Below are 21,934 nucleotides of genomic sequence, written 5' to 3'. Positions count from 1 at the left end.
TCGGTTTCTTTGTCTAATTTTGTAACCCACGTGTTTGGTCTTTTGCTGCTCCTTTCACACAATGTTGAGAGCTTTCCCCAACCTCATAATTCTTTCCATTAAGAGATAAAATATATATATATATATATATATATATATATAATGTCGATGAGACCAATGAAATAGTTAACCTATCTCTCACGTGTCTATATATCAGATAAGCAGCCTTATGTCTCTTTGAGCTTTTTCCATTTCATATATTGAGAATGAGAGAGAATTAAGAAAAAGAGAGAGAAAACAATGGAGGAAAAGCAAGTGAAGGAGACAAGGATAGTGTTGGTTCCAGTTCCAGCTCAAGGTCATGTAACTCCGATGATGCAACTAGGAAAAGCTCTTCACTCAAAGGGTTTCTCCATCACTGTTGTTCTGACACAGTCTAATCGAGTTAGCTCTTCCAAAGACTTCTCTGATTTCCATTTCCTCACCATCCCAGGCAGCTTAACTGAGTCTGATCTCCAAAACCTAGGACCACAAAAGTTTGTGCTCAAGCTCAATCAAATTTGTGAGGCAAGCTTCAAGCAGTGTATAGGTCAACTATTGCATGAACAATGTAATAATGATATTGCTTGTGTCGTCTACGATGAGTACATGTACTTCTCTCATGCTGCAGTAAAAGAGTTTCAACTTCCTAGTGTCGTCTTTAGCACGACAAGTGCTACTGCTTTTGTCTGTCGCTCTGTTTTGTCTAGAGTCAACGCAGAGTCGTTCTTGATCGACATGAAAGGTATTCAAGATTCTAGCTTGTTTTATCTTAATTCAAAATCCTATTTATAGAAACTAATCCAAATGATCGATGTTATCTTTTCAGATCCTGAAACACAAGACAAAGTATTTCCAGGGTTGCATCCTCTGAGGTACAAGGATCTACCAACTTCAGTATTTGGGCCAATAGAGAGTACGCTCAAGGTTTACAGTGAGACTGTGAACACTCGAACAGCTTCCGCTGTTATCATCAACTCAGCAAGCTGTTTAGAGAGCTCATCTTTGGCAAGGTTGCAACAACAACTGCAAGTTCCGGTGTATCCTATAGGCCCACTTCATATTACAGCTTCAGCGCCTTCTAGTTTACTAGAAGAAGACAGGAGTTGCGTTGAGTGGTTGAACAAGCAAAAATCAAATTCAGTTATTTACATAAGCTTGGGAAGCTTGGCTCTAATGGACACCAAAGACATGTTGGAGATGGCTTGGGGATTAAGTAATAGCAACCAACCTTTCTTATGGGTGGTCAGACCGGGCTCTATTCCGGGGTCAGAATGGACAGAGTCCTTACCAGAGGAATTCAATAGGTTGGTTTCAGAAAGAGGTTACATTGTGAAATGGGCTCCGCAGATGGAAGTTCTCAGACATCCTGCAGTAGGAGGGTTTTGGAGTCACTGTGGATGGAACTCAACAGTAGAGAGCATCGGGGAAGGAGTTCCGATGATATGTAGGCCTTTCACCGGGGATCAGAAAGTCAATGCGAGGTACTTAGAGAGAGTTTGGAGAATTGGGGTTCAATTGGAGGGAGATCTGGATAAAGAAACTGTGGAGAGAGCTGTAGAGTGGTTGCTTGTGGATGAAGAAGGAGCAGAAATGAGGAAGAGAGCCATTGACTTGAAAGAAAAGATTGAAACCTCTGTTAGAAGTGGAGGTTCCTCATGCAGCTCACTAGACGACTTTGTTAATTCCATGTGAAGATGATGAAGGGAGATAAGATAGTCCCTAGTCTCTTAGCAAAAAAAGAAAAAAATAAGGTCCCTAGTCAAAGTCGAAAGTGCATCAAGATGATATACAGGACATGAATTCTATTTTAAGTGTAATATTTGGAAGTTGTCTCTATAATAAGAATTTTTACGTTGTTGTCAAAAAAAAAAAAAAGGAGTTTCTGCATTTGGATACAGAAGCATTATTTTAAGTTACTCTCAAACAGGATAAGAGATAAAAGATGTTGTGCTTCTCCATTACAGTTTCTTAGACCAAATTCAATCACTTAAACCCTCGAAGTTACATCAATTATTTTCACTTTGTCACTATACCAAACAGCTCAACTATTTTTTACTTGAACTCTTAAAGTTACTGCAAATTATTTTCACTTTGACACCATACCAAATCAACTATTTTTACTTGAACCCTTTTAAGTTACTCCAATTAATTTCACTTTGTCGCCAACTCAACTACTTTTGAGTTACTTTAATCGAACTCGTTTTGATGGTCACAAGCCAGAGGTTGTGTCTTAGAATTATACTATTTAAGTCCTTGTACATAATTTTCAGAATGAGAAAGCTCTTGATGCTTTTAAACAGATGTTGGCTCATGAATATTATATCCAAATTCAACAACGATTACTAGCATTTTGCCTGCTTGTACCTCACTTGTGAATATGAAGCAGGGCAGGAGATCCACGGCTACTCGGTGGACTAGAAGATCACGGTTTTGTTACTATCAAAAGTAATGATCTTGTTTGATAAGAAAACAACGGTTTGAAGGAAGTTAGATAAATAACATGTTGGTCAAGTAAACTACAAAAATACAAAATCCTTTGTCTTTTGCCGCGTCTATACATCCACACTACAAAGTTATGAATCCGAATTACGGCAACGCGGCAGCTACAGTGGTTAGATGTCATGTTCAGAAATGAAATTCTAAGGTGTACGTACGTCGACATAATTTAAACGAGTGTGCTAGTTGTTATGTTCAGACATGAAATTATATGTTAACCTTAAGCAAGAGGGAAAATAAGTAAATAAATGATAGAGGTAGACTTAATTAGAAAAATGGTCCAAAACAAGACAACAAACTTAATAAAGAAAATGACAAAAGGAAGCCTTAAATGGTGCTAGTCACCAAATTTGTCACTTCCTTGTAACTTTGGGAATTCTTTGTCTAGTTTATATACTCCACGTGCTTTTTCTTGTGGTATGTCCTTCCTTCCACAATGTTGAGATCTTTCCCTAACCTCATAATTTTCCACTTAGGGATAAAAATAAATAACATGTCGATGAGACCAATGAAACAGTTAATATATATCCCACGTGCTATATTTCATATTAATTAGATCTGGTTCAAGCATTTAAGCATCCTTATGTGTCTTTGAGATTTTTCCATTCACACATTGACCAAAAAAAGAGAGAGACCAAGACTCCAAGAGAGAAAAACAATGGAAGAACTAGGAGTGAAGAGAAGGATAGTATTGGTTCCAGTTCCAGCACAAGGTCATGTAACTCCGATTATGCAACTCGGGAAGGCTCTTTACTCCAAGGGCTTCTCCATCACTGTTGTTCTCACACAGTATAATCGAGTTAGCTCATCCAAGGACTTCTCTGATTTTCATTTCCTCACCATCCCAGGCAGCTTGACCGAGTCTGATCTCAAAAACCTTGGACCATTCAAGTTTCTCTTCAAGCTCAATCAAATTTGCGAGGCAAGCTTCAAGCAATGTATTGGTCAACTATTGCAGGAGCAAGGTAATGATATCGCTTGTGTCGTCTACGATGAGTACATGTACTTCTCCCAAGCTGCAGTTAAAGAGTTTCAACTTCCTAGCGTCCTCTTCAGCACGACAAGTGCTACTGCCTTTGTCTGTCGCTCTGTTTTGTCTAGAGTCAACGCAGAGTCATTCTTGCTTGACATGAAAGGTACTCAAGATTTTTTAGCTTGTTAACTCAAACTTTAAAAGTGCATTTAGGTATATAAACCAATCCAAATGCTGTTGTTTGCTTTGCAGATCCCAAAGTGTCAGACAAGGAATTTCCAGGGTTGCATCCGCTAAGGTACAAGGACCTGCCAACTTCAGCATTTGGGCCATTAGAGAGTATACTCAAGGTTTACAGTGAGACTGTCAACATTCGAACAGCTTCGGCAGTTATCATCAACTCAACAAGCTGTCTAGAGAGCTCATCTTTGGCATGGTTACAAAAACAACTGCAAGTTCCAGTGTATCCTATAGGCCCACTTCACATTGCAGCTTCAGCGCCTTCTAGTTTACTTGAAGAGGACAGGAGTTGCCTTGAGTGGTTGAACAAGCAAAAAATAGGCTCAGTGATTTACATAAGTTTGGGAAGCTTGGCTCTAATGGAAACTAAAGACATGTTGGAGATGGCTTGGGGTTTACGTAATAGCAACCAACCTTTCTTATGGGTGATCCGACCGGGTTCTATTCCCGGCTCGGAATGGACAGAGTCTTTACCGGAGGAATTCAGTAGGTTGGTTTCAGAAAGAGGTTACATTGTGAAATGGGCACCACAGATAGAAGTTCTCAGACATCCTGCAGTGGGAGGGTTTTGGAGTCACTGCGGATGGAACTCGACCCTAGAGAGCATCGGGGAAGGAGTTCCGATGATCTGTAGGCCTTTTACGGGAGATCAGAAAGTCAATGCGAGGTACTTAGAGAGAGTTTGGAGAATTGGGGTTCAATTGGAAGGAGAGCTGGATAAAGGAACAGTGGAGAGAGCTGTAGAGAGATTGATTATGGATGAAGAAGGAGCAGAAATGAGGAAGAGAGTTATCAACTTGAAAGAGAAGCTTCAAGCCTCTGTCAAGAGTAGAGGTTCCTCATTCAGCTCATTAGACAACTTTGTCAATTCCTTAAAAATGATGAATTTCATGTAGTCCCTGTTTTGAAGTCAAAACTGTATCAGAAGAGATTCTTTATAATCATCATGAATCAAATGGCATAAAAGGAGATGGTTTCTATTTTTAGAGTAATGTTTTGGCAGTTGTATCTAAAAATAAAAGAGTTTCTGCATTTATAGACAAAATCATTGTTCACATGATAAGAGATAAAGAGCTTGGGCTTCTCCATTACAGTTGCTGAGGCCACGTTTCAACCACTTGAAACTTTCATTTAGGTTACTTTAATAATATTTCACTGTCACCAAACTAAACAGCTCAACTAAGTCCCATGAAAAGACTGGCGCATTGGAAATTTCAAGGACAGTTTGAGTCAGTTGTTGTAAGTTTAGGAAGGGTAGAGGAGACACGAGTGACCCACAAAGAAGTAATATGAAGATAACGTTAGAGAAACATCTTTTGAATGAAACAAAACAGAGAGGTGAAAAGTGATCTTCTAATGGCGACTCTACATTGGTCACAGAAATATTCTATGGATTCTCATCTAGTTTGCAGATTTAAAGATCTTAACAGATTATTTACCAAATGAAAACTATATGGCTAAAAGGCTAAAACTACTAACTCATTGTGGGCAAAGAAACACGAGCTTATGGTTGAAATGTCACTTTCTTCCTTGTGGTTGGGAGTTAATTGGTGTATGACCATCCAACACAATCAAAAGATACTTTTCTTAAGAAAGAGAAAAACTATTTTAATAGAAGAAAATGATAAATGAAAGAGATATTTATCAAAGTGAGGAGACATGAGACCTGATGCTATCTTCATTATCCAAAGAAAGAAACAATTAACATAACCGAACAAACATGTGACGCTGTCTTGAATTTAAGAAGACTACAAGCGATGAGCAAAAGAAGGCTTTATTACCTCATAAAGAATGGAGACAGTAGGAAACTAAATCATTCATAGAAGGCTTCATCCTCCAACAATACCAAGCTTCCCAGTGATTTTCTCGAAATCATTTTCTATACAAAGGCAATAAAGACTTGTGTGGAAAACATGGAGAATTAAAAGTCACAACAACCTCATGAAGTGGGAAAATAAACCATAAGCCAAGAACCTGTAACAAGAATCAATTAAGATCAACTACTTGCAAAGACAGAGTAAATATATAACAACACCAAACTAGGATTTGACCATAACACTCTACCAAGAAAATTGTAACACTTTGCTAGTAACATGAACAAACATCAAAGAATAAGAATCTCAAAGAAGAAGACGAAAACAAGCTCACCAGTATCTCTCTGTAGAGCAAATTATAGACCTTTAAGATCCATTTACTTGTCATTCACGTCACCACCACCAACAGAAGGATATGTCACCATTGTTCCAAACTTATTCTGCTGCATCATATATTGGTTTGATTCATTGCCATGGTTACTATACTGTTGATAATATCCTTGCATACCCATTTGATTCCCATAGCCTGGAATAGGCACCATCGACGGAACCGGAACCGGAACCCCCAACTTTCCGTTACTTCCTCCGCCGTCTTGAAAGCTCTGTGGAGGAACCGGCGTTGAAGAGAAGAGCTGATCCGACGACGAATAAGGATCTTCTTCCGTCGTCAATCCTTGAATCCGTTTAAGGTAAAGCCTATATTTCTGCAAATGAGACGCAACGTTCTCACGAGTAAGTCCTTCCACGTTCATCAGCTGCATAATCGTCTTCGGCACTGCGTTTTTAATCCCTAGATGAGCCACAACGTCCACAAATCTCTTGTGTAGCTGCGGTGTCCACACTAAACGCGGTCGTTTCGATGTCTTCCCAGACGCGTCTTCAGGCCCGGAGTCTCCTTCCTCCGCCGTGGAATCCTCCACCGCCGCTGCTTCACCACCATCCGATTTCTTCTGTTTCTTCGGATCTGATCCTGGAACACTCGATTCAACTCGATCCACGACCTCCTCCATCACAGACGAAGCATTGGTACTGCTTCTCAACGAAGAGAGCGTGATTTGCGACGCGCGATTGACGTCGTGAATTGTACGGCTTCGTTCTGGGATCATGCTGAAAGCTAACGCGAGAATCGACGGGACTAGATATTGAGATAACGGAGTCAAATCATCTCCGTTGGGTAAACCAATTTCCCATTCCGGAATCCTATATTCATCGCCGCCGCCGGCGTCTTCTCCGTCGTCGTCACCGTAATCGCTCACCATAACTTCCTTCCCCATGTTTCACACACTCTTCGTTTTCATAACTTTCATAACGGTTTCAAATCCTTTAAAGCTCAACAACATGTGGAAAAATATCGGATCAGAGATCGGAGAAGGTGACCGGAAAATTCGTAGAGCCTAGTTTTTTTTCTTTTTAAAAAAAGAAAAAGTGCAAATATCCGCCAACGTGGCCTAGCGAGCTAGATAATCTAAAATATCTTTTACCCGCATCAAAGTCTACTCGCTCTGTCTAAGTGACACGTGTGTAATCAACCAACTTATCTCCAGCCACGTCATTAGTGCATGGTTCTAGAATGTAGACAAAAGGCACGACGGTTTAGGCAGATAGTTGCAATTACAACTAGTAACAAGTGACCCTTTAACGTGGCTAAGTGGGCCAAAAAGAGTTCAATACCGGTGGGTTTGGGCTACGAAAAGAGTTCAATTTTTAAAACAATTATTAAATTTAAAAAATTTCTCTATAAATTAATATTTGTTTAAATTAACAAAATTTCGCAATTCTAATATTATTAATTTATAAAAGTTTTACTGTATCCGCAAACCATACACCACTGCATCGGAACTCAACATTCGCTGTCTGAGTTTAGGGTTAAACAGCAACACATAAAATACACGTTATTTTATAATGAAAAAGAACAATAACGGCCTAAACTACATTTCCTATAATGAAAAATACACGTTATTTTATTTTACGTACTTTACTTTTAAACTACTACTAGCATTTGGCCCCTACTATGCAGGGACAACATTGTTTTAAATTATATCTGCTACAACTCTTAACTAAGATTTTTAAAATAAAGCAGACAGCATAAATATACAACAAATTTATTATCATTGACTGAAGAATATACAAAGATTAAGAAAAAGATATAAAGAAGGTACAACTTTTCTACCCAATGAATCAATTGCGATAGACAGTAACTAACAAATCAAGAGTTTAGAAATATAAGAGAGTATAAGTACGAAAATTATGCTGGGTATATACATGTCCGCTTATTTCATCATTAGCTCCAACCAATTGTAATGTGTTCTTCTTCTCATCATCAGTAATTCAGTTTACAAACATTCGTTGACACCCAAAGCTTGGAAGTCTAAAAAAAAATGTAAAATGTGCACAAGTAAGTAACTACATAACGCAGACGCTGCCTTTGAAACAATATCAAAGATATTGCAGATATAAAGAAGTAAAATAAGAGATGACTTTAAAATTGAAGTATTTGTATTAATACAAAAATCTTGCGTGAAAATACAATTGCGGTTTAATACAAAAAAGAAATTGCAAATATAAAGAAGTAAAATAAGAGATGAAAGAAGAATAGTAAAAAGTATGAGAATTAATTTACCATTAAAAAAACACTTGAGCTTCGATTAAGATATTAAACTCACCCTTGTTTTAAGGCAACTGTTCAGATGAGAAGCCAAAATTTGTCGTTGTTCTTTGAGTGTTTGTGAGACGGGAGAATCATAGGCATTGATTGTATTAAAGAATAATCCTATGGAAAAATGGAGATGTATGAGAGAAATCGAATTCAGTCAAATAAAGCAGAAACAAAGCAAAAAAAAAAAAAAGCCATAGAAATCTAGAAGAAGGATATATGATTTTCGGATCTATGGAGAATTCTATATATATAAAACAAAATTACAAACAAAAATAGAAGATGGTAAATTGGTTCATTGAGATGAACAAAGTACCTGATTTCTGAGTAATCGATTAATGATGTTGAGAAACCCATCTTTGAGATTTTACACAGTAGTCATGGAGTTTTTGGAAGAGAGAAAGTGGAGATGTGGAGATCGTGGGGATGAAAGAGAAAATCGTTTGAGAATGAAACAAAGTTAAATAAAAACGACACATACTATGCGTAAAAATGAAAAAATAAAAAAGTAGTACTAAGCTGATGTGTCAATCACTGAATGCATCAGTTATTGGAAAATTGACTGCTGATTTAGTATATTTAGATTAGTAAAACAAAATCAAAAGAAATAACAGGAAACAAGACTTCAGTTGTCTCTATCTCGCGCCTTTATTGGGCCGTATCTAGACCCATTCCATTTCCTCTAGCCCAATACCTGTTTACCAAATCTTCGCGTACAAATCATCTGATTCACTTTATCGCCGCGCGACTCGGCGCACCAAACTCACAAATGTCTCACTGAGTCCACTCGGTCACCACATATTCGAAGCGTTCTTTGCTTCCTCTGTATTTCAAGCAAGCTTCTTCGATCTTCCTCCTGTGTTTTCGTCTCTAATCGTAAGTTTAATTTTGCTCGGTATCGAAGATTTTTGTCAATCTCAAAGTAGATAGATCAGAGTTAAGCAAAGAGATTGATAATTAGGTTTAGGAATCGAAATTTATTGTGATGTTAGGTAATCGGAACCAATGGAATCATTGCATTGAGTAGAAACCCTAATTTTGGGGGACTGTGGAGTAAGTAGATCAGGAAAACCAGTTTCTTGTGGAAGCTTCAATGGAAACGACTGTTAAAAACTCAAGCAGTGATGGTGAGTGGAAAGTAGTCTTACCTAGTAAAGGAAGACAAGGAAGAAGAAGAAAACCGAAACCTAAAGGTCAAGCAGAAGAAGAAGAGCAACCATGGAAATCAGATGATCTTGAAATTGATCCACAGAGACAAGCAAGACTAAAGCAGAAGATGGAAATCTCTCTGAAGAAAATCGAAAGCTCGAGTTTTTACACAGCATTCTTGGAGCAGCTTAAGTCTCCTGAGGTTTCGAATCAGATTCGCCTCGTGTTAGGGTCTGAAACACAGTTGCAGATGGTGATGTACGGTATAGGTAGCATTGAGTCTTATGAATCTCCGAGGTTTCAGCTGAGCATTGCAATCTTGATGAAGAGAGAGTTTGATTGGGTTGGTGATAACATTGAAGTGTTTGACCCAGTTCTCTCTGCAACTGAATCTAGTTACCTAGAATCTTTGGGATGCAGTGTTCTATCTGTGAATGAGCAAGCTCGTAGGGAAGCTTTAAAGCCTACTCTTTTCTTCATGCCACACTGTGAGGCCAATCTATACAGCAACCTATTGCAAGCAAATTGGAGAATGGATCGACTGTCGAAAATCGCATTGTTTGGGAACAGCTTTCAGATGTATGAGGAGCAAGTTTCATTTGACGCAGAAGTCATCTGTGCTACCAAACGAATCATAGCTGCACAAAGAGTCACAAGCGAGTTTGCTATTGAGACGGAATCAGATGATTATTTTGCAGCATTCCATGATTCAAGCTGGCATTTTTTCAGTTCTGGTATAGATTCGGAGCTGCCATTGTTCGTTTCAGACTAATTTTAGATCATTGTTTTCAAAAGCTTTTTGATTTTCACTTGTGCAACATTTTGTTTATCTGTCTTTTTCCTCCTTGCATAATCTTAGCCTTCAAGGCGGGCAAAACAATTGAAGTTATTGACTTATCAATGCAGTCAATAAAATTTAATGCTTGTCTGATCATAATAAAGATGCAAACCGTGGTTTATTTCTATGTCAATCAATTGTATTTGTGTTTCTAGTCTTTAAGATGGTAATCAGTTGCCATCATTACGATTTGTCTATCTATTTTCATTGGTTGCAACTTGCAAACAAAAAGAGAAGAAAAATAGTTGAGGAACTTTTCTTTTCGTTTGTTTTTAACTTTTGATAATATGGTCAATTTATTAAGAAAGCATTACATCCCTTATATTGAGTTATAAATTTAGTTGTTAATACACAAAGGTACTATTCACCAAAAAAACAAATACACAAAGATACTAGTTGGTTTATGTAATGTATTTTTATCAAATTCACCTATAATTTATGTAGCCATCGGTTGACAAATAAACATATTGAGCCATCAACGTGTAACAATTCTAATTTTCTAAATACTCCATCCTCCACCTCATTGGTCGACATTATAAAATACAGTAGTATATCACAAATTGTTTAATGAAATTCATTTTAAAAAAAGAAGAAAAAATAGTTAAAAAGTGATATAATTATTTTGCAGTTAGCACACTTTTGTTTCTGGCATGATTCACAGGTCGAAACGATGTCGTTTAGTGTCTTTCCCAGAAAAAACGGAGATCAAATAGGTCCCAAATGGATCCCACAAACAGCAGACACGGCGCTTCTTTTGAATTTTCTACTCGGCGTTTTACACTTTCCACGTTTGGTCAAAACGCTCCTTCTCTATACGTAACGACCGTTTATAACTCCGCTATCATCTACCCAGTCAAACACTCACCACGTGTCTATTTACCGTCTAATCCGACACCGTTAATTCCGCTCCTAAGAATCGCCTTAAAAACCACGTTTTCATTTTCTCATCTTCAAACCTCTCTGTCATTACTCTGGTCAGCGATTCTTCTTTCTTCTTCTTCTCAGATCCTTTCACCGAGTAAGAAGATTTTAAAGATGCCGTCAACGCCGACGACGCCGACTACAACAACGCCGATCACGGCTTCGTATTGGTGTTACAGCTGTACGCGTTTCGTCAGCGTTTGGGCTGATCAAGGCACAACAACCGTCGGTAGCGTCGCTTGCCCTCACTGCGACGGCGGTTTTATCGAACAGATTAACGATTCTTCCTCCGCCGCTACCGAATTAACGATTCCGGCTTCTACTGAAGTAAGATCGATCAATAACAACCGTAGATCCGTGATTAGACGCCGGAGATCCGGTCGTCGTCCGTCCTTTAATCCGGTCATCGTACTTCAAGGAGGCGCCGGCGAGAGAGAAGAGGGAGAAGAAGGAGATGCGGCTAGAGATCGACGCGCTTTTGAGTTTTATTACGATGACGGATCCGGATCGGGTCTTAGACCGCTTCCGGATTCTGTATCTGAGATCTTGATGGGATCTGGATTCGAGCGGTTACTTGAACAGCTAAGCCAAATCGAAGCGTCGGCTACTGGAATTGGTAGATCTGGAAACCCTCCGGCGTCTAAATCGGCGATTGAGTCTTTACCTAGAGTCGAAATCTCGGATTGCCACATAGGCTCGGAGGCTAATTGCGCTGTTTGCACGGAGATTTTCGAGACGGAGACGGAGGCGCGTGAGATGCCGTGTAAACACCTTTTCCACGACGATTGCATCGTACCGTGGCTATCGATTCGAAACTCTTGTCCCGTGTGCAGATTCGAGCTACCTTCAGAGCCTAATCGACGGAGCAACAACAACGAGGAGGATAACGCCGTGGGGATGACGATTTGGAGACTTCCCGGTGGTGGATTCGCCGTAGGGAGGTTTAACGCAGCAATGAGAGACGGAGAGAGAGTTTTGCCAGTGGTGTTAACAGAAATGGATGGTGGTGGGATTGGTAATAGCCAGGATGGTCCTAGACGGATCTCATGGGTTAGGTCACACGGTACACTCGAATCGGATAGTAACGGTACTGGCTCAGGTTCCGGCTCCGGTGGAAGATTGAGGAGGATGGTTCGTGGAATGGTGTCGTTAATGAGGAGAGTGAGACCAAACCGTAGCTCTTCTTCTTCATCAGCTGCGATATCAACTTCTTCTGATAATCTGGATTTGAACATTGAAGTAGAATCTAGGGTTTTGGATAGGTCAAATTCAGTGATGAGAAGATACTTCAGAAGAAACAGAAGTAACAGGGATTCTTCGTCTTCAGTTCTTCATTGATTCAGAAATATATATATATTATTTTTTGGTTTGTTCATTCAACAATGTAAATATAAGATTCAGAAGAAAAAGATTGGTGCTTCGTTTTCTATTATCAATTCGATTAATTCTTCCTTATGTTGTTACATCAAAATGTATAATGTTCATATAGAAGTGTTCATCTTTTGTCTTGGACCCAGATGCTTTGAAACTTTTCCCAAGAATTTGGCTTTCTTTGGTTTCCGAGAAAATCCGAGAAAGTAAAAGAATGTGTGCCCGAACCCTTTAACCTTTTTTGAGTTTTTCCTTGGATTCTTAGAGAAAACAAAAAGAAAAGAAGAAAAGTTGCGAGAATTGATGGTGAAGTTGCCAAATTTGAATTTGAATTCAATTCCAAGTTTTTCTTATTCGTACGTACCGTTACATACTTACATTTATGGTTGGAAATGGTTGACCAGGTCAAAACTGTCTAGTCCAAATATTGAACTATGAGTTAATAACAACACATCACATATACTCAACACTCAAAATCCTCTCCTCAGTTTCAGAACTCAAATTTCGGTGATTCAAGTGGTATCAAAGATGGCTAAATGCATAATAATTTAGTACAATTAGTCCTCACTAAAAGAAAACAAGGAAAAATCAAGCACGACAAGTCTGAGTGTGTATGGTGTGAGAGAGAGACCACATTCATGTAATCATTACCTACATTCAGATATTCCACAAAAATGGACAAACATAAATCGGACCCACACACCATCAACCCAACCCCTACCATTCATTCTCAATCTTTCCTTTTTTATCTTCATTTCCTGTTTCTTCATATATAGCAGAAACCTTTGGGAATTAGACAGGAAGAGCACATAATGATGACCAAAAACTCTATCGAATTCGATCCTTACATCGAGCGTAAAGCTTTCGACGAAACAAAACAAGGTGTGAAAGGCCTCGTCGACGCTAAAATCACTGAAGTTCCTCGTATCTTCCACCACCGTCAAGATATCTTAACCAACAAGAAACCTTCTGCTTCGGTATCAGACCTAGAGATCCCTATCATCGACTTTGCAAGCGTCCACGCGGACACAGCCTCACGTGAAGCCATCGTAGAGAAAGTCAAATATGCGGTGGAGAATTGGGGATTCTTCCAGGTTATCAATCATAGTATTCCTTTAAACGTTCTTGAAGAGATTAAAGATGGGGTTCGTAGGTTTCACGAGGAAGATCCTGAGGTCAAGAAATCATTCTTCTCGCGTGATGCCGGCAACAAAAAATTTGTATACAACAGTAACTTCGATCTATACAGTTCTTCGCCGTCTGTTAATTGGAGAGATTCTTTCTCTTGTTACATAGCTCCAGATCCTCCAGCTCCTGAGGAGATCCCTGAGACTTGCAGGTAACGGGAATATTCTTTAACTTTTTCTTAAAAACTTAGAAGTGAGATTAGTTAACAACTTAATTAGGTCGTTTAATAGATTTCTAAATTGTTTATTGACTCAGGGATGCTATGTTTGAATACTCAAAGCATGTGTTGAGTTTCGGTGGTTTACTATTTGAGCTTCTCTCAGAAGCACTTGGTTTGAAATCTCAGACCCTTGAGAGCATGGATTGCGTGAAGACTTTGCTTATGATCTGCCATTATTACCCACCTTGTCCACAACCTGACCTAACGTTAGGGATAACGAAACACTCAGATAACTCCTTCCTCACGCTTCTTCTCCAAGACAACATTGGTGGTCTTCAAATTCTTCATCAAGACTCTTGGGTTGATGTCTCTCCTATCCATGGAGCTCTTGTCGTCAACATTGGAGATTTTTTGCAGGTAAAGTAACAATCTGTAGAACCAAATACCTTAAACTTAAATGTCTTGTTTAAATAATTTTAGGTTTGATTTGATGCAGCTGATAACGAACGATAAGTTTGTAAGTGTGGAGCATAGAGTGCTTGCAAATAGACAAGGACCAAGGATTTCAGTAGCTAGCTTTTTCAGCTCAAGTATGCGTCCAAATTCCAGAGTTTACGGACCGATGAAAGAGCTTGTGTCTGAAGAAAACCCTCCAAAATACAGAGACATAACCATAAAAGAGTATTCAAAAATATTTTTTGAGAAAGGTCTCGATGGAACGTCGCATCTCTCGAATATCAGGATATGAAAAACGAAAACGACAGAAATTTCTTAATGAGTTTCTTTGCATCAATTATACTGTTTGTTTATGTCTCTTCAATAATCAAACCAATGCATGTACCAAATATAAGAAATAATTGTGTGTGTCGTTGTGTGTAAACTATGTATATCTGTATATTCGTTGAGCTACTGTGTATTTAAATCTTATCACTTGTAAAATGTTATCAAGTGATATTGACCGCAAAGCCACCGCACCAATCACCCATACTGTTCCTCAACACCCCTCCAGCTGAAGCTGACCCTGGGTTCCCACGCGAGGCGCCGTCTGTGTTCAGTTTAAACCAGCCCCCCAAAGGAGCCGTCCAGCAAATTTGTTTCTCCACTGTTATCACTATTTACAGGGTTATATGCGTAATTAAAAACTAATCAGTCCTTAATAAAACAAAAGTGGCGAAGAAAAATTCAATTACGACAACTCATTAAAGTCAGTGTGAAAGAGAGAAAGAGACAACATTAGTTCCGGTCAGAATCAACAACCGTCTATTCTCAGTCGTCCTTTTTATCTTCATTTTGCTGTTCCTTAGAAGGAGGTAAGAAACAGTAAAATGGCCAAAAACTCTGTCGAATTCGATCGTTACATCGAGCGCAAAGCTTTCGACAATACAAAAGAAGGTGTTAAAGGGCTCATCGATGCTAAAATCACCGAGATCCCTCGAATTTTCCACGTCCCTCAAGATACCTTACCAGACAAGAAACGCTCTGTTTCAGACCTAGAGATCCCTACCATCGACTTTGCAAGCGTCAACGTGGACACACCCTCACGTGAAGCCATCGTGGAGAAAGTCAAATATGCGGTGGAGAATTGGGGATTCTTCCAGGTGATTAATCATGGTGTTCCTTTAAACGTTCTTGAAGAGATTAAAGATGGGGTTCGTAGGTTTCACGAGGAAGAAGATCCTGAGGTCAAGAAATCATACTACTCGCTTGATTTCACCAAGAACAAATTTGCATACAGTAGTAATTTCGATCTATATAGTTCTTCGCCGTCTCTTACTTGGAGAGATTCTATCTCTTGTTACATGGCTCCTGATCCTCCAACTCCTGAGGAGCTCCCTGAGACTTGCAGGTAACGAAAATAGTCTTAGCTTTTCTTTGTTCTTTTTTTACTCGGAAACAATCAAGTATTAGAGTGATTAATTTCTAACAGTATTGATTTGACTCAGGGATGCTATGATTGAATACTCAAAGCATGTACTGAGCTTAGGTGATTTGCTCTTTGAGCTTCTCTCAGAAGCACTAGGTTTGAAATCTGAGATCCTTAAGAGCATGGATTGCTTGAAGAGTTTGCTTATGATCTGCCATTATTATCCACCTTGTCCACAACCTGACCTAACTTTAGGAATAAGTAAACACTCAGACAACTCTTTCCTCACAGTTCTTCTTCAAGACAACATTGGTGGTCTTCAAATTCTTCATCAAGACTCTTGGGTCGATGTCTCTCCTCTTCCTGGAGCTCTGGTAGTCAACGTCGGAGATTTCTTGCAGGTACAGTAACAATCTGAAAAGAAAAAGAAAAAAACAGATACCTTGAAAATTAAATGTCTTTTGCTTATATATGTTGCTTTGATTTTGCAGCTGATAACCAACGATAAGTTTATAAGTGTAGAGCATAGGGTACTAGCGAATACACGAGGCCCACGGATTTCTGTAGCGAGCTTTTTCAGCTCAAGTATACGTGAGAATTCAACAGTTTATGGACCGATGAAAGAGCTTGTGTCTGAAGAAAACCCTCCAAAATACAGAGACACAACCTTGAGAGAATACTCAGAAGGATACTTTAAGAAAGGTCTTGATGGAACATCGCATCTGTCAAATTTCAGAATATGAAAAAGACAAGTTTATTGGCTCTTGTGTGTTTGTAAGATATTTCTACCATCTCTATATTGGTGTGTTTCTCGCTTCAGCTAGCTACTCTGTTCTTGGCTCTGCAACAGTTAAACCAATGTACCAAAAATAAGAAGAAATAATGTGTTTGTTATGTTTATGTGTTAAGCTACTCTGTATTTGAATCTTTCTTAGCCACATGTATCAGAATATCAGTGAACGTTTAACATTCATTTGATATAATGATTCAAAGTTTATTTAACTAGCTATTACCTCTTCTTCAATTTAAAAGGTTAATTTTCATCAGCATCAAGAGTACACGATACCAATTTTAAAATTGCTGATTCATATATATGGAATGGAGAAGGAGAAGTAACAAAATTGTTGACTTCTACTTGAATACTATCCAACATCCATATTAAATTATATATATACATGGATAATTCTTTCAATAACATATAAATTTAAAAGAAGTCTACTTAGTCAATGTGTATATATATAAAAGTATATTGAGATAGCTGTCATTATGCGCAGATTCGTCATGCCCTCCATCACCACTGGATTATTTGAATGTTTACAACATTTTAAATGTCATAGATAATCAAAGCTCACAGGACAGGCACGGTCTCGATATGCAAGATGTGAATTAGACCGAAAATTCTATACCTTCGACCTAACATCATATGTTTTATAACGCATATGATCGGTCTACTTAATGACTAAATGGATCTTGTATAAACAAAAAATTTCATTTTTTTATAATTTGTTGAATTACATCGTAGAGCGTAAATAATTAACTTATATGACAATCATGCACTCATTTAAAATGAAATGATTTTTCTATACGTGGTAGTGTGGTACTAATTAAGTAATTATATTGGCTATATCATCAATTGCTCAACTCTACAAAATTTCGTTAAAGATATAAAAATATACATTGATGACAAAAAAAGAGGTATACAGTACAGTATATTCACTCTGCCTATTTCGTAGCCATAGGAATCGAAATGAAAATATCCAATATTTTTGGTATTAAAGGCAAAGTTAATACGGAAACAATTTGATTTGACAATATTCTACCGAAAATTTGAAAAGTAAATTCTTTCAAAGGAATTTCTATTTGTCTTAGTATTCTTTTTGTCACGTTTCAGAAAGTTTCTATTTCTCAAAACGTTTTCCAAAAATAGAAATTTCCTGCCATTTAAATCAAAATAAACTAACGTTGAAAAAGGTTTAGATCTTGAAACTTCTATTCCTCTTCGGTTTAATGTTTTGCACCATCAACAAATAGTCCGGTCTGAAAAGTTTATGGATGTAATCTCTATAATTCACTAGACAAAAAGAAAAAATTCTTAAGAAGGAAACAAAGTATCATTTTAATATTACAAATTTTGTCAACGTTCTGACTCTAATCATAGGGGATAATTGTATCCGGTACAGGGCGTTTCACAAAGAATCAGCTCCTTTGGTCGCCGGCGATTTAGTTATTAACTTATTTACATTGTATGTACTTTTTGTAGTACAACTTCCCAATTACTTTACCGTTGTACTTGTCACAGCAAATCTCCAACAAGAAAGTCAACACTGTACTACAAACACCAAAATATATAAACATTACACTAATAATGTTCATGAAGTGAAGAAAAAGCACAACACAAACAAACAATAACTAAAATGGCTTTGTCTTCCAAAACCCTAAAGTCAACTCTCTTCTTCCTCTCTATTATTTTCCTCTGTTTCTCCTTGATCCTAGCTCACGGCGGCATAGACGACGGCGACGAAGAAGAGGAGACCAACCAGCCACCTCCGGCCACCGGAACAACCACCGTCGTGAATCTCCGATCGAAAAGCTTGGTGCTTGTGAAGATCTACTGTATTATAATACTCTTCTTTAGCACATTCTTAGCCGGAGTTTCACCTTACTTTTACCGATGGAACGAGTCGTTTCTCCTCCTCGGAACTCAATTCTCCGGTGGTATATTCCTCGCGACCGCTCTAATCCATTTCCTCAGCGACGCTAACGAGACTTTCCGAGGGTTAAAACACAAAGAGTATCCTTACGCCTTCATGTTAGCAGCCGCTGGATATTGCCTTACAATGCTGGCAGATGTGGCGGTTGCGTTTGTAGCGGCTGGGAGTAATAACAACCACGTCGGAGCTAGCGTCGGAGAGTCGAGGGAGGATGATGACGTGGCAGTGAAAGAGGAAGGACGTCGTGAGATAAAGAGTGGTGTTGATGTGAGTCAAGCGCTTATACGAACTAGTGGATTTGGAGACACAGCTTTGCTGATTTTTGCTCTTTGTTTTCACTCCATCTTTGAGGGAATCGCCATTGGTCTCTCAGGTAAACTATCAATGATAAACCCTAATTGCTTTTTTGCAAAATAATCAAGTAGTTAATCTAGATGGAATTGTTTTAGACGTAGTTCATCATTCATTTTATGTGACTTTAGGTAATCTACTCGTTTTATTTAGGTTTTGGTCCTTGAACAGTGGAAATCAAAAGCACTTGTTATTGATTGTATAGTTGGAGCCAGTTCATGATGCATATTAAAACATGATTCTTTAGTAACGTTTTGTAATGAATATTTTGGTCAGACACTAAAAGCGACGCTTGGAGAAACCTATGGACAATATCGTTGCACAAGGTCTTTGCGGCCGTAGCAATGGGAATAGCTCTTCTCAAGCTAATCCCTAAACGTCCATTCTTCCTCACTGTCGTCTACTCCTTCGCCTTTGGGATATCGAGTCCCATAGGTGTCGGGATTGGCATAGGAATCAATGCCACTAGCCAAGGAGCTGGTGGTGACTGGACCTACGCGATCTCTATGGGCCTTGCGTGTGGAGTTTTTGTGTACGTTGCGGTTAACCATCTCATCTCAAAAGGGTATAAGCCTCGTGAGGAATGTTACTTCGACAAGCCAATCTACAAGTTTATTGCCGTCTTCCTCGGTGTTGCTTTGCTCTCTGTTGTAATGATTTGGGATTGATTTTTGGTGATATATACTTAGTTTCAATAATTAGTTTTTTTTTCCCAATCCCTTTGTTCATGTTCTTCGTTTTTATTAATTTTGCAGAATTTCACAATTCAATGTAACAGTTGTCAAAAAAGAATGTAAACATTTATGTATACGATGTTGATATATGAATGTGATGAGCCACCAAGCCACCACATAGGCTACGTAAATTCATCTAAGTTATGTGCTAGAACAATTAGATTCGACTCATGCACAATAGATTTATTATCCCATATGATTTCTTCTTAAGGGTCCATTACAGATATGCCAAGCCCAACAATGCGGTTTTAATTTGCCGATAGATTCTCTTTTTTCCAACAATTTGCATATTGTAGTTTTATATCTAAGGATAGTACTTTATTTGTGATATGAACCGACACATATAAATGCGAACGGTGGAACTGGAACACTCGTACAGTTTTGTTTATGTCTTTTAATTTCCCAATGTTTCAGAGGGAATCTCTCTAACTTCAATACAAGAGTATCCAACCATTTTAATCAAAGAAACTACTTAAGAAAAACAAACTAGAGTGTGAAAATATATCTGGACAAAACTAAATTCCAGGACACTTTGTACATTACAATATATCATGAGTAGAGATACAAATGTGATTCAATAAAATTCTATTTTCCATTTCAAATTAAATGTTATCTTAGACTGTATATACATTACATCTGACATGAGTAAATTTGATTTTTTTTCTTTCTATTTGTTTTGAAAATGTAAAACATCACTTTGTAAAATAAATAAATAAAACAAAAATACATTTAATTTAAGAGATGGAGGGAGTATATCATTAATACAGAAAACTTAAGGAAAAAAATTAACAGATGGGTAAAAAAATAAGAAAAAAAGAGTGAATCTGTAATTAAATAACCTAATTATGCATCTTTCTTCACGAATCACAGGCATGTTTGTGCCAACAAACGAGCATCAGAACGCAACGTTTCATGATGTAAAACCGAGACTTGTGTTCCTTGGCCATATTACGACACTTTCGGGTCACCGAAGCTCCTTTCTGAGACAAGCTCCGAGAGATGGAACACTTGGAAGTAGAAGATGTATCAACAGGGCATTTCGTGGAACCGCTTCTAGATAGAAACGGAGATTTCGAAGAAGTGGGTTTTGCAGAGAAACTCCGTCTAAAGATGGGCTCTGATGAAGAATACGAAGTGGGTTTAGTTGAGAAACTTCTTGTGAAAACGGGTTTTGAAGAAGAAGAAGAAGTTTTTGTTGAGAAGCTTCGTGTAAAAACAGGTTTTGAAGAGAAATGAGTCGTTTCGAAGATGGAATCTTTCTTCACAACTTTCCACAAATTTTCATCATCCATGAATCAAGAGTGGATGTTTTAAGTTCTTTTGATCCAAACTCTCTCTTATATAGATGTACTACATGAATGTATAGAAAATATATATGTGTGTGTGTGTTTGTTTGATGTTTGAATTGAAGACGGAACTAAAGAGATAATAGAGCGTATGGAATGAAATAGGTCAAAGCTTTTAAGGCCATTCGTGGAAATAATGTCTTTTAAAAAGTCGGTAAAGTTAAATATTGTTGTTTTATTCAGTACTACTATAAAATACCGAACATATATAAGTTATGATAATATCGTCTATAGTTTCCGAGTTAGATACATAAGCGATGACATTATTAATTAATGATTTGTTAGTTTGTTTTTGTTTGTCATTATAGTGTAAATATTACTAGACTAGATTTAAATTCGACTGGTGATACAACGAAAATAGTTCACAATTATTAGGTTAAATGTTTGCAAATTGCGGATGAATTACGGGAAACTAATATGATATGTGGAGACTTGACATAAATTCAAACATATTATACGTTTATTTTATTTTCAGAAGTAACATGGCATATCATATTATCGAGAGATTAATTATTGTTTATCGGGCTAGATTTTCATATAAAGAAATAGCAAAGCACAGAAGCTTTTATTAAACTATTTGTCATCGACGTCACTACTTATTTTTCTCTGCCATCGTTGTTTACTTGTTAAAAAGCTTACAAATGCCAGACTAAATATATATAAAAATATATATAATATGTTATCAGGAGTTGGGACCATTAGTGTACGATTAGCCAAAGAAATGTCACTAACAAAAATATAGAAATGTAAACAAATAGCAAGTAAAATTTGAATTTACTTTTATATACTCAATTGCACAATAGACCCACCAATTTATGTAAATTTTGTAAATTTAATACATTTTTCTCAAACAAACTTTCAGCAATATTTGATTATTTGCAATTATACATTAATTTCTCCCCTAACCAAGGTATTTTTTAACAAGGAAAATGTGTCTCGAGATTCATATGATCCATGTGGAAGAAATGTTTAGTTTTTCTTCCTCGGTCAATGAAACTATATAAATACACAATAAACCTTGGGACCAAAGGCAAGGAATTGACCAACAAACACTTATGGACCATTCTCACATGTGACCATGTGAGTTCCCACAAACCATAGCCA

The 21,934-nt window shown here is 37.7% G+C and overlaps 9 protein-coding genes and 1 non-coding gene across 14 annotated transcripts; 8 read left to right on the top strand and 2 right to left on the bottom strand.

The window, feature by feature from the left end:
* The first annotated feature begins 176 nt into the window (after nt 1-176).
* UGT76E2 (UDP-glucosyl transferase 76E2) lies at nt 177-2,000 on the top strand. Its single transcript, NM_125351.3, has 2 exons — nt 177-763; nt 848-2,000. Exons 1-2 carry the CDS (start codon nt 280-282, stop codon nt 1,711-1,713), a joined length of 1,350 nt encoding a protein of 449 aa, NP_200767.1. The 5' UTR covers nt 177-279; the 3' UTR covers nt 1,714-2,000.
* Nucleotides 2,001-2,957: 957 nt separating this feature from the next.
* On the top strand, nt 2,958-4,916 carry UGT76E1 (UDP-glucosyl transferase 76E1). The gene is made up of 2 exons (NM_125350.3): nt 2,958-3,653; nt 3,743-4,916. The coding sequence occupies exons 1-2, from the start codon at nt 3,176-3,178 to the stop codon at nt 4,624-4,626; spliced, it is 1,362 nt and encodes a 453-aa protein (NP_200766.2). The 5' UTR covers nt 2,958-3,175; the 3' UTR covers nt 4,627-4,916.
* On the bottom strand, nt 3,021-6,977 carry BOA (Homeodomain-like superfamily protein). 2 transcript variants are annotated; one of them, NM_001345359.1, is made up of 3 exons: nt 5,879-6,977; nt 5,512-5,704; nt 3,021-4,629 (listed from the first exon to the last, which is right to left on the bottom strand). In NM_001345359.1, the coding sequence occupies exon 1, from the start codon at nt 6,816-6,818 to the stop codon at nt 5,922-5,924; it is 897 nt and encodes a 298-aa protein (NP_001331374.1). In that variant the 5' UTR covers nt 6,819-6,977; the 3' UTR covers nt 3,021-4,629; nt 5,512-5,704; nt 5,879-5,921. The 2 variants fall into 2 exon arrangements, with proteins under 2 accessions (NP_001331374.1, NP_200765.1); NM_125349.3 differs by lacking the exon at nt 3,021-4,629 and having other exon boundaries at nt 4,758-5,704.
* A 1,574-nt stretch (nt 6,978-8,551) lies between these two features.
* Nucleotides 8,552-8,626, top strand: MIR8167f. The gene has a single exon (NR_143134.1). It is a non-coding gene; the product is annotated as a microRNA ath-MIR8167f precursor (primary transcript).
* Nucleotides 8,627-8,907: 281 nt separating this feature from the next.
* On the top strand, nt 8,908-10,389 carry SRR1 (sensitivity to red light reduced protein (SRR1)). 2 transcript variants are annotated; one of them, NM_180893.2, is made up of 2 exons: nt 8,930-9,073; nt 9,190-10,389. In NM_180893.2, the coding sequence occupies exon 2, from the start codon at nt 9,291-9,293 to the stop codon at nt 10,116-10,118; it is 828 nt and encodes a 275-aa protein (NP_851224.1). In that variant the 5' UTR covers nt 8,930-9,073; nt 9,190-9,290; the 3' UTR covers nt 10,119-10,389. The 2 variants fall into 2 exon arrangements, with proteins under 2 accessions (NP_200764.1, NP_851224.1); NM_125348.4 differs by having other exon boundaries at nt 8,908-10,389.
* Nucleotides 10,390-10,698: 309 nt separating this feature from the next.
* Nucleotides 10,699-12,701, top strand: RDUF2 (zinc finger (C3HC4-type RING finger) family protein). 2 transcript variants are annotated; one of them, NM_001345358.1, is made up of 1 exon: nt 10,699-12,641. In NM_001345358.1, the coding sequence occupies exon 1, from the start codon at nt 10,905-10,907 to the stop codon at nt 12,441-12,443; it is 1,539 nt and encodes a 512-aa protein (NP_001331469.1). In that variant the 5' UTR covers nt 10,699-10,904; the 3' UTR covers nt 12,444-12,641. The 2 variants fall into 2 exon arrangements, with proteins under 2 accessions (NP_001331469.1, NP_568910.1); NM_125347.3 differs by having other exon boundaries at nt 11,028-12,701.
* A 342-nt stretch (nt 12,702-13,043) lies between these two features.
* Nucleotides 13,044-15,015, top strand: AT5G59540 (2-oxoglutarate (2OG) and Fe(II)-dependent oxygenase superfamily protein). Of its 2 annotated transcripts, NM_125346.3 has the most exons (3): nt 13,044-13,815; nt 13,920-14,241; nt 14,321-15,015. In NM_125346.3, exons 1-3 carry the CDS (start codon nt 13,289-13,291, stop codon nt 14,570-14,572), a joined length of 1,101 nt encoding a protein of 366 aa, NP_200762.1. In that variant the 5' UTR covers nt 13,044-13,288; the 3' UTR covers nt 14,573-15,015. The 2 variants fall into 2 exon arrangements, with proteins under 2 accessions (NP_200762.1, NP_001032104.1); NM_001037027.1 differs by having other exon boundaries at nt 13,275-13,815; nt 13,920-14,792.
* Nucleotides 15,000-16,695, top strand: AT5G59530 (2-oxoglutarate (2OG) and Fe(II)-dependent oxygenase superfamily protein). Its single transcript, NM_125345.5, has 3 exons — nt 15,000-15,670; nt 15,768-16,089; nt 16,180-16,695. The coding sequence occupies exons 1-3, from the start codon at nt 15,150-15,152 to the stop codon at nt 16,429-16,431; spliced, it is 1,095 nt and encodes a 364-aa protein (NP_200761.1). The 5' UTR covers nt 15,000-15,149; the 3' UTR covers nt 16,432-16,695.
* Nucleotides 16,696-17,956: 1,261 nt separating this feature from the next.
* Nucleotides 17,957-19,652, top strand: ZIP2 (ZRT/IRT-like protein 2). Its single transcript, NM_125344.3, has 2 exons — nt 17,957-18,772; nt 19,027-19,652. Exons 1-2 carry the CDS (start codon nt 18,103-18,105, stop codon nt 19,416-19,418), a joined length of 1,062 nt encoding a protein of 353 aa, NP_200760.1. The 5' UTR covers nt 17,957-18,102; the 3' UTR covers nt 19,419-19,652.
* Nucleotides 19,653-20,040: 388 nt separating this feature from the next.
* On the bottom strand, nt 20,041-21,110 carry RTFL5 (ROTUNDIFOLIA like 5). The gene has a single exon (NM_125343.3). The coding sequence runs from the start codon at nt 20,774-20,776 to the stop codon at nt 20,342-20,344; it is 435 nt and encodes a 144-aa protein (NP_200759.2). The 5' UTR covers nt 20,777-21,110; the 3' UTR covers nt 20,041-20,341.
* Between the last annotated feature and the right edge of the window lie 824 nt (nt 21,111-21,934).

The sequence above is a fragment of the Arabidopsis thaliana genome, chromosome 5 (genome assembly GCF_000001735.4).
Source record: "Arabidopsis thaliana chromosome 5, partial sequence".
In the NCBI taxonomy this organism is placed as follows: Eukaryota; Viridiplantae; Streptophyta; class Magnoliopsida; order Brassicales; family Brassicaceae; genus Arabidopsis; species Arabidopsis thaliana.
The sequence above is the reverse complement of the archived record's forward strand: the minus strand, read 5'-3'. Positions and strand labels throughout refer to the sequence as shown.

Excerpts from the sequence above, each read along its gene's own strand:
- ZIP2 (NM_125344.3), top strand. The coding sequence starts at position 18,103 with ATGGCTTTGTCTTCCAAAACCCTAAAGTCAACTCTCTTCTTCCTCTCT. Across the intron at positions 18,773-19,026 it reads AATCGCCATTGGTCTCTCAG|ACACTAAAAGCGACGCTTGG; the intron begins GTAAACTATCAA and ends TATTTTGGTCAG.
- AT5G59530 (NM_125345.5), top strand. The coding sequence starts at position 15,150 with ATGGCCAAAAACTCTGTCGAATTCGATCGTTACATCGAGCGCAAAGCT. Across the intron at positions 15,671-15,767 it reads GAGCTCCCTGAGACTTGCAG|GGATGCTATGATTGAATACT; the intron begins GTAACGAAAATA and ends GATTTGACTCAG. Across the intron at positions 16,090-16,179 it reads ACGTCGGAGATTTCTTGCAG|CTGATAACCAACGATAAGTT; the intron begins GTACAGTAACAA and ends TTGATTTTGCAG.
- BOA (NM_001345359.1), bottom strand. The coding sequence starts at position 6,818 with ATGGGGAAGGAAGTTATGGTGAGCGATTACGGTGACGACGACGGAGAA.
- UGT76E1 (NM_125350.3), top strand. The coding sequence starts at position 3,176 with ATGGAAGAACTAGGAGTGAAGAGAAGGATAGTATTGGTTCCAGTTCCA. Across the intron at positions 3,654-3,742 it reads ATTCTTGCTTGACATGAAAG|ATCCCAAAGTGTCAGACAAG; the intron begins GTACTCAAGATT and ends TTTGCTTTGCAG.
- RTFL5 (NM_125343.3), bottom strand. The coding sequence starts at position 20,776 with ATGGATGATGAAAATTTGTGGAAAGTTGTGAAGAAAGATTCCATCTTC.
- AT5G59540 (NM_125346.3), top strand. The coding sequence starts at position 13,289 with ATGATGACCAAAAACTCTATCGAATTCGATCCTTACATCGAGCGTAAA. Across the intron at positions 13,816-13,919 it reads GAGATCCCTGAGACTTGCAG|GGATGCTATGTTTGAATACT; the intron begins GTAACGGGAATA and ends TTATTGACTCAG. Across the intron at positions 14,242-14,320 it reads ACATTGGAGATTTTTTGCAG|CTGATAACGAACGATAAGTT; the intron begins GTAAAGTAACAA and ends GATTTGATGCAG.
- SRR1 (NM_125348.4), top strand. The coding sequence starts at position 9,291 with ATGGAAACGACTGTTAAAAACTCAAGCAGTGATGGTGAGTGGAAAGTA.
- RDUF2 (NM_001345358.1), top strand. The coding sequence starts at position 10,905 with ATGGATCCCACAAACAGCAGACACGGCGCTTCTTTTGAATTTTCTACT.
- UGT76E2 (NM_125351.3), top strand. The coding sequence starts at position 280 with ATGGAGGAAAAGCAAGTGAAGGAGACAAGGATAGTGTTGGTTCCAGTT. Across the intron at positions 764-847 it reads GTTCTTGATCGACATGAAAG|ATCCTGAAACACAAGACAAA; the intron begins GTATTCAAGATT and ends TTATCTTTTCAG.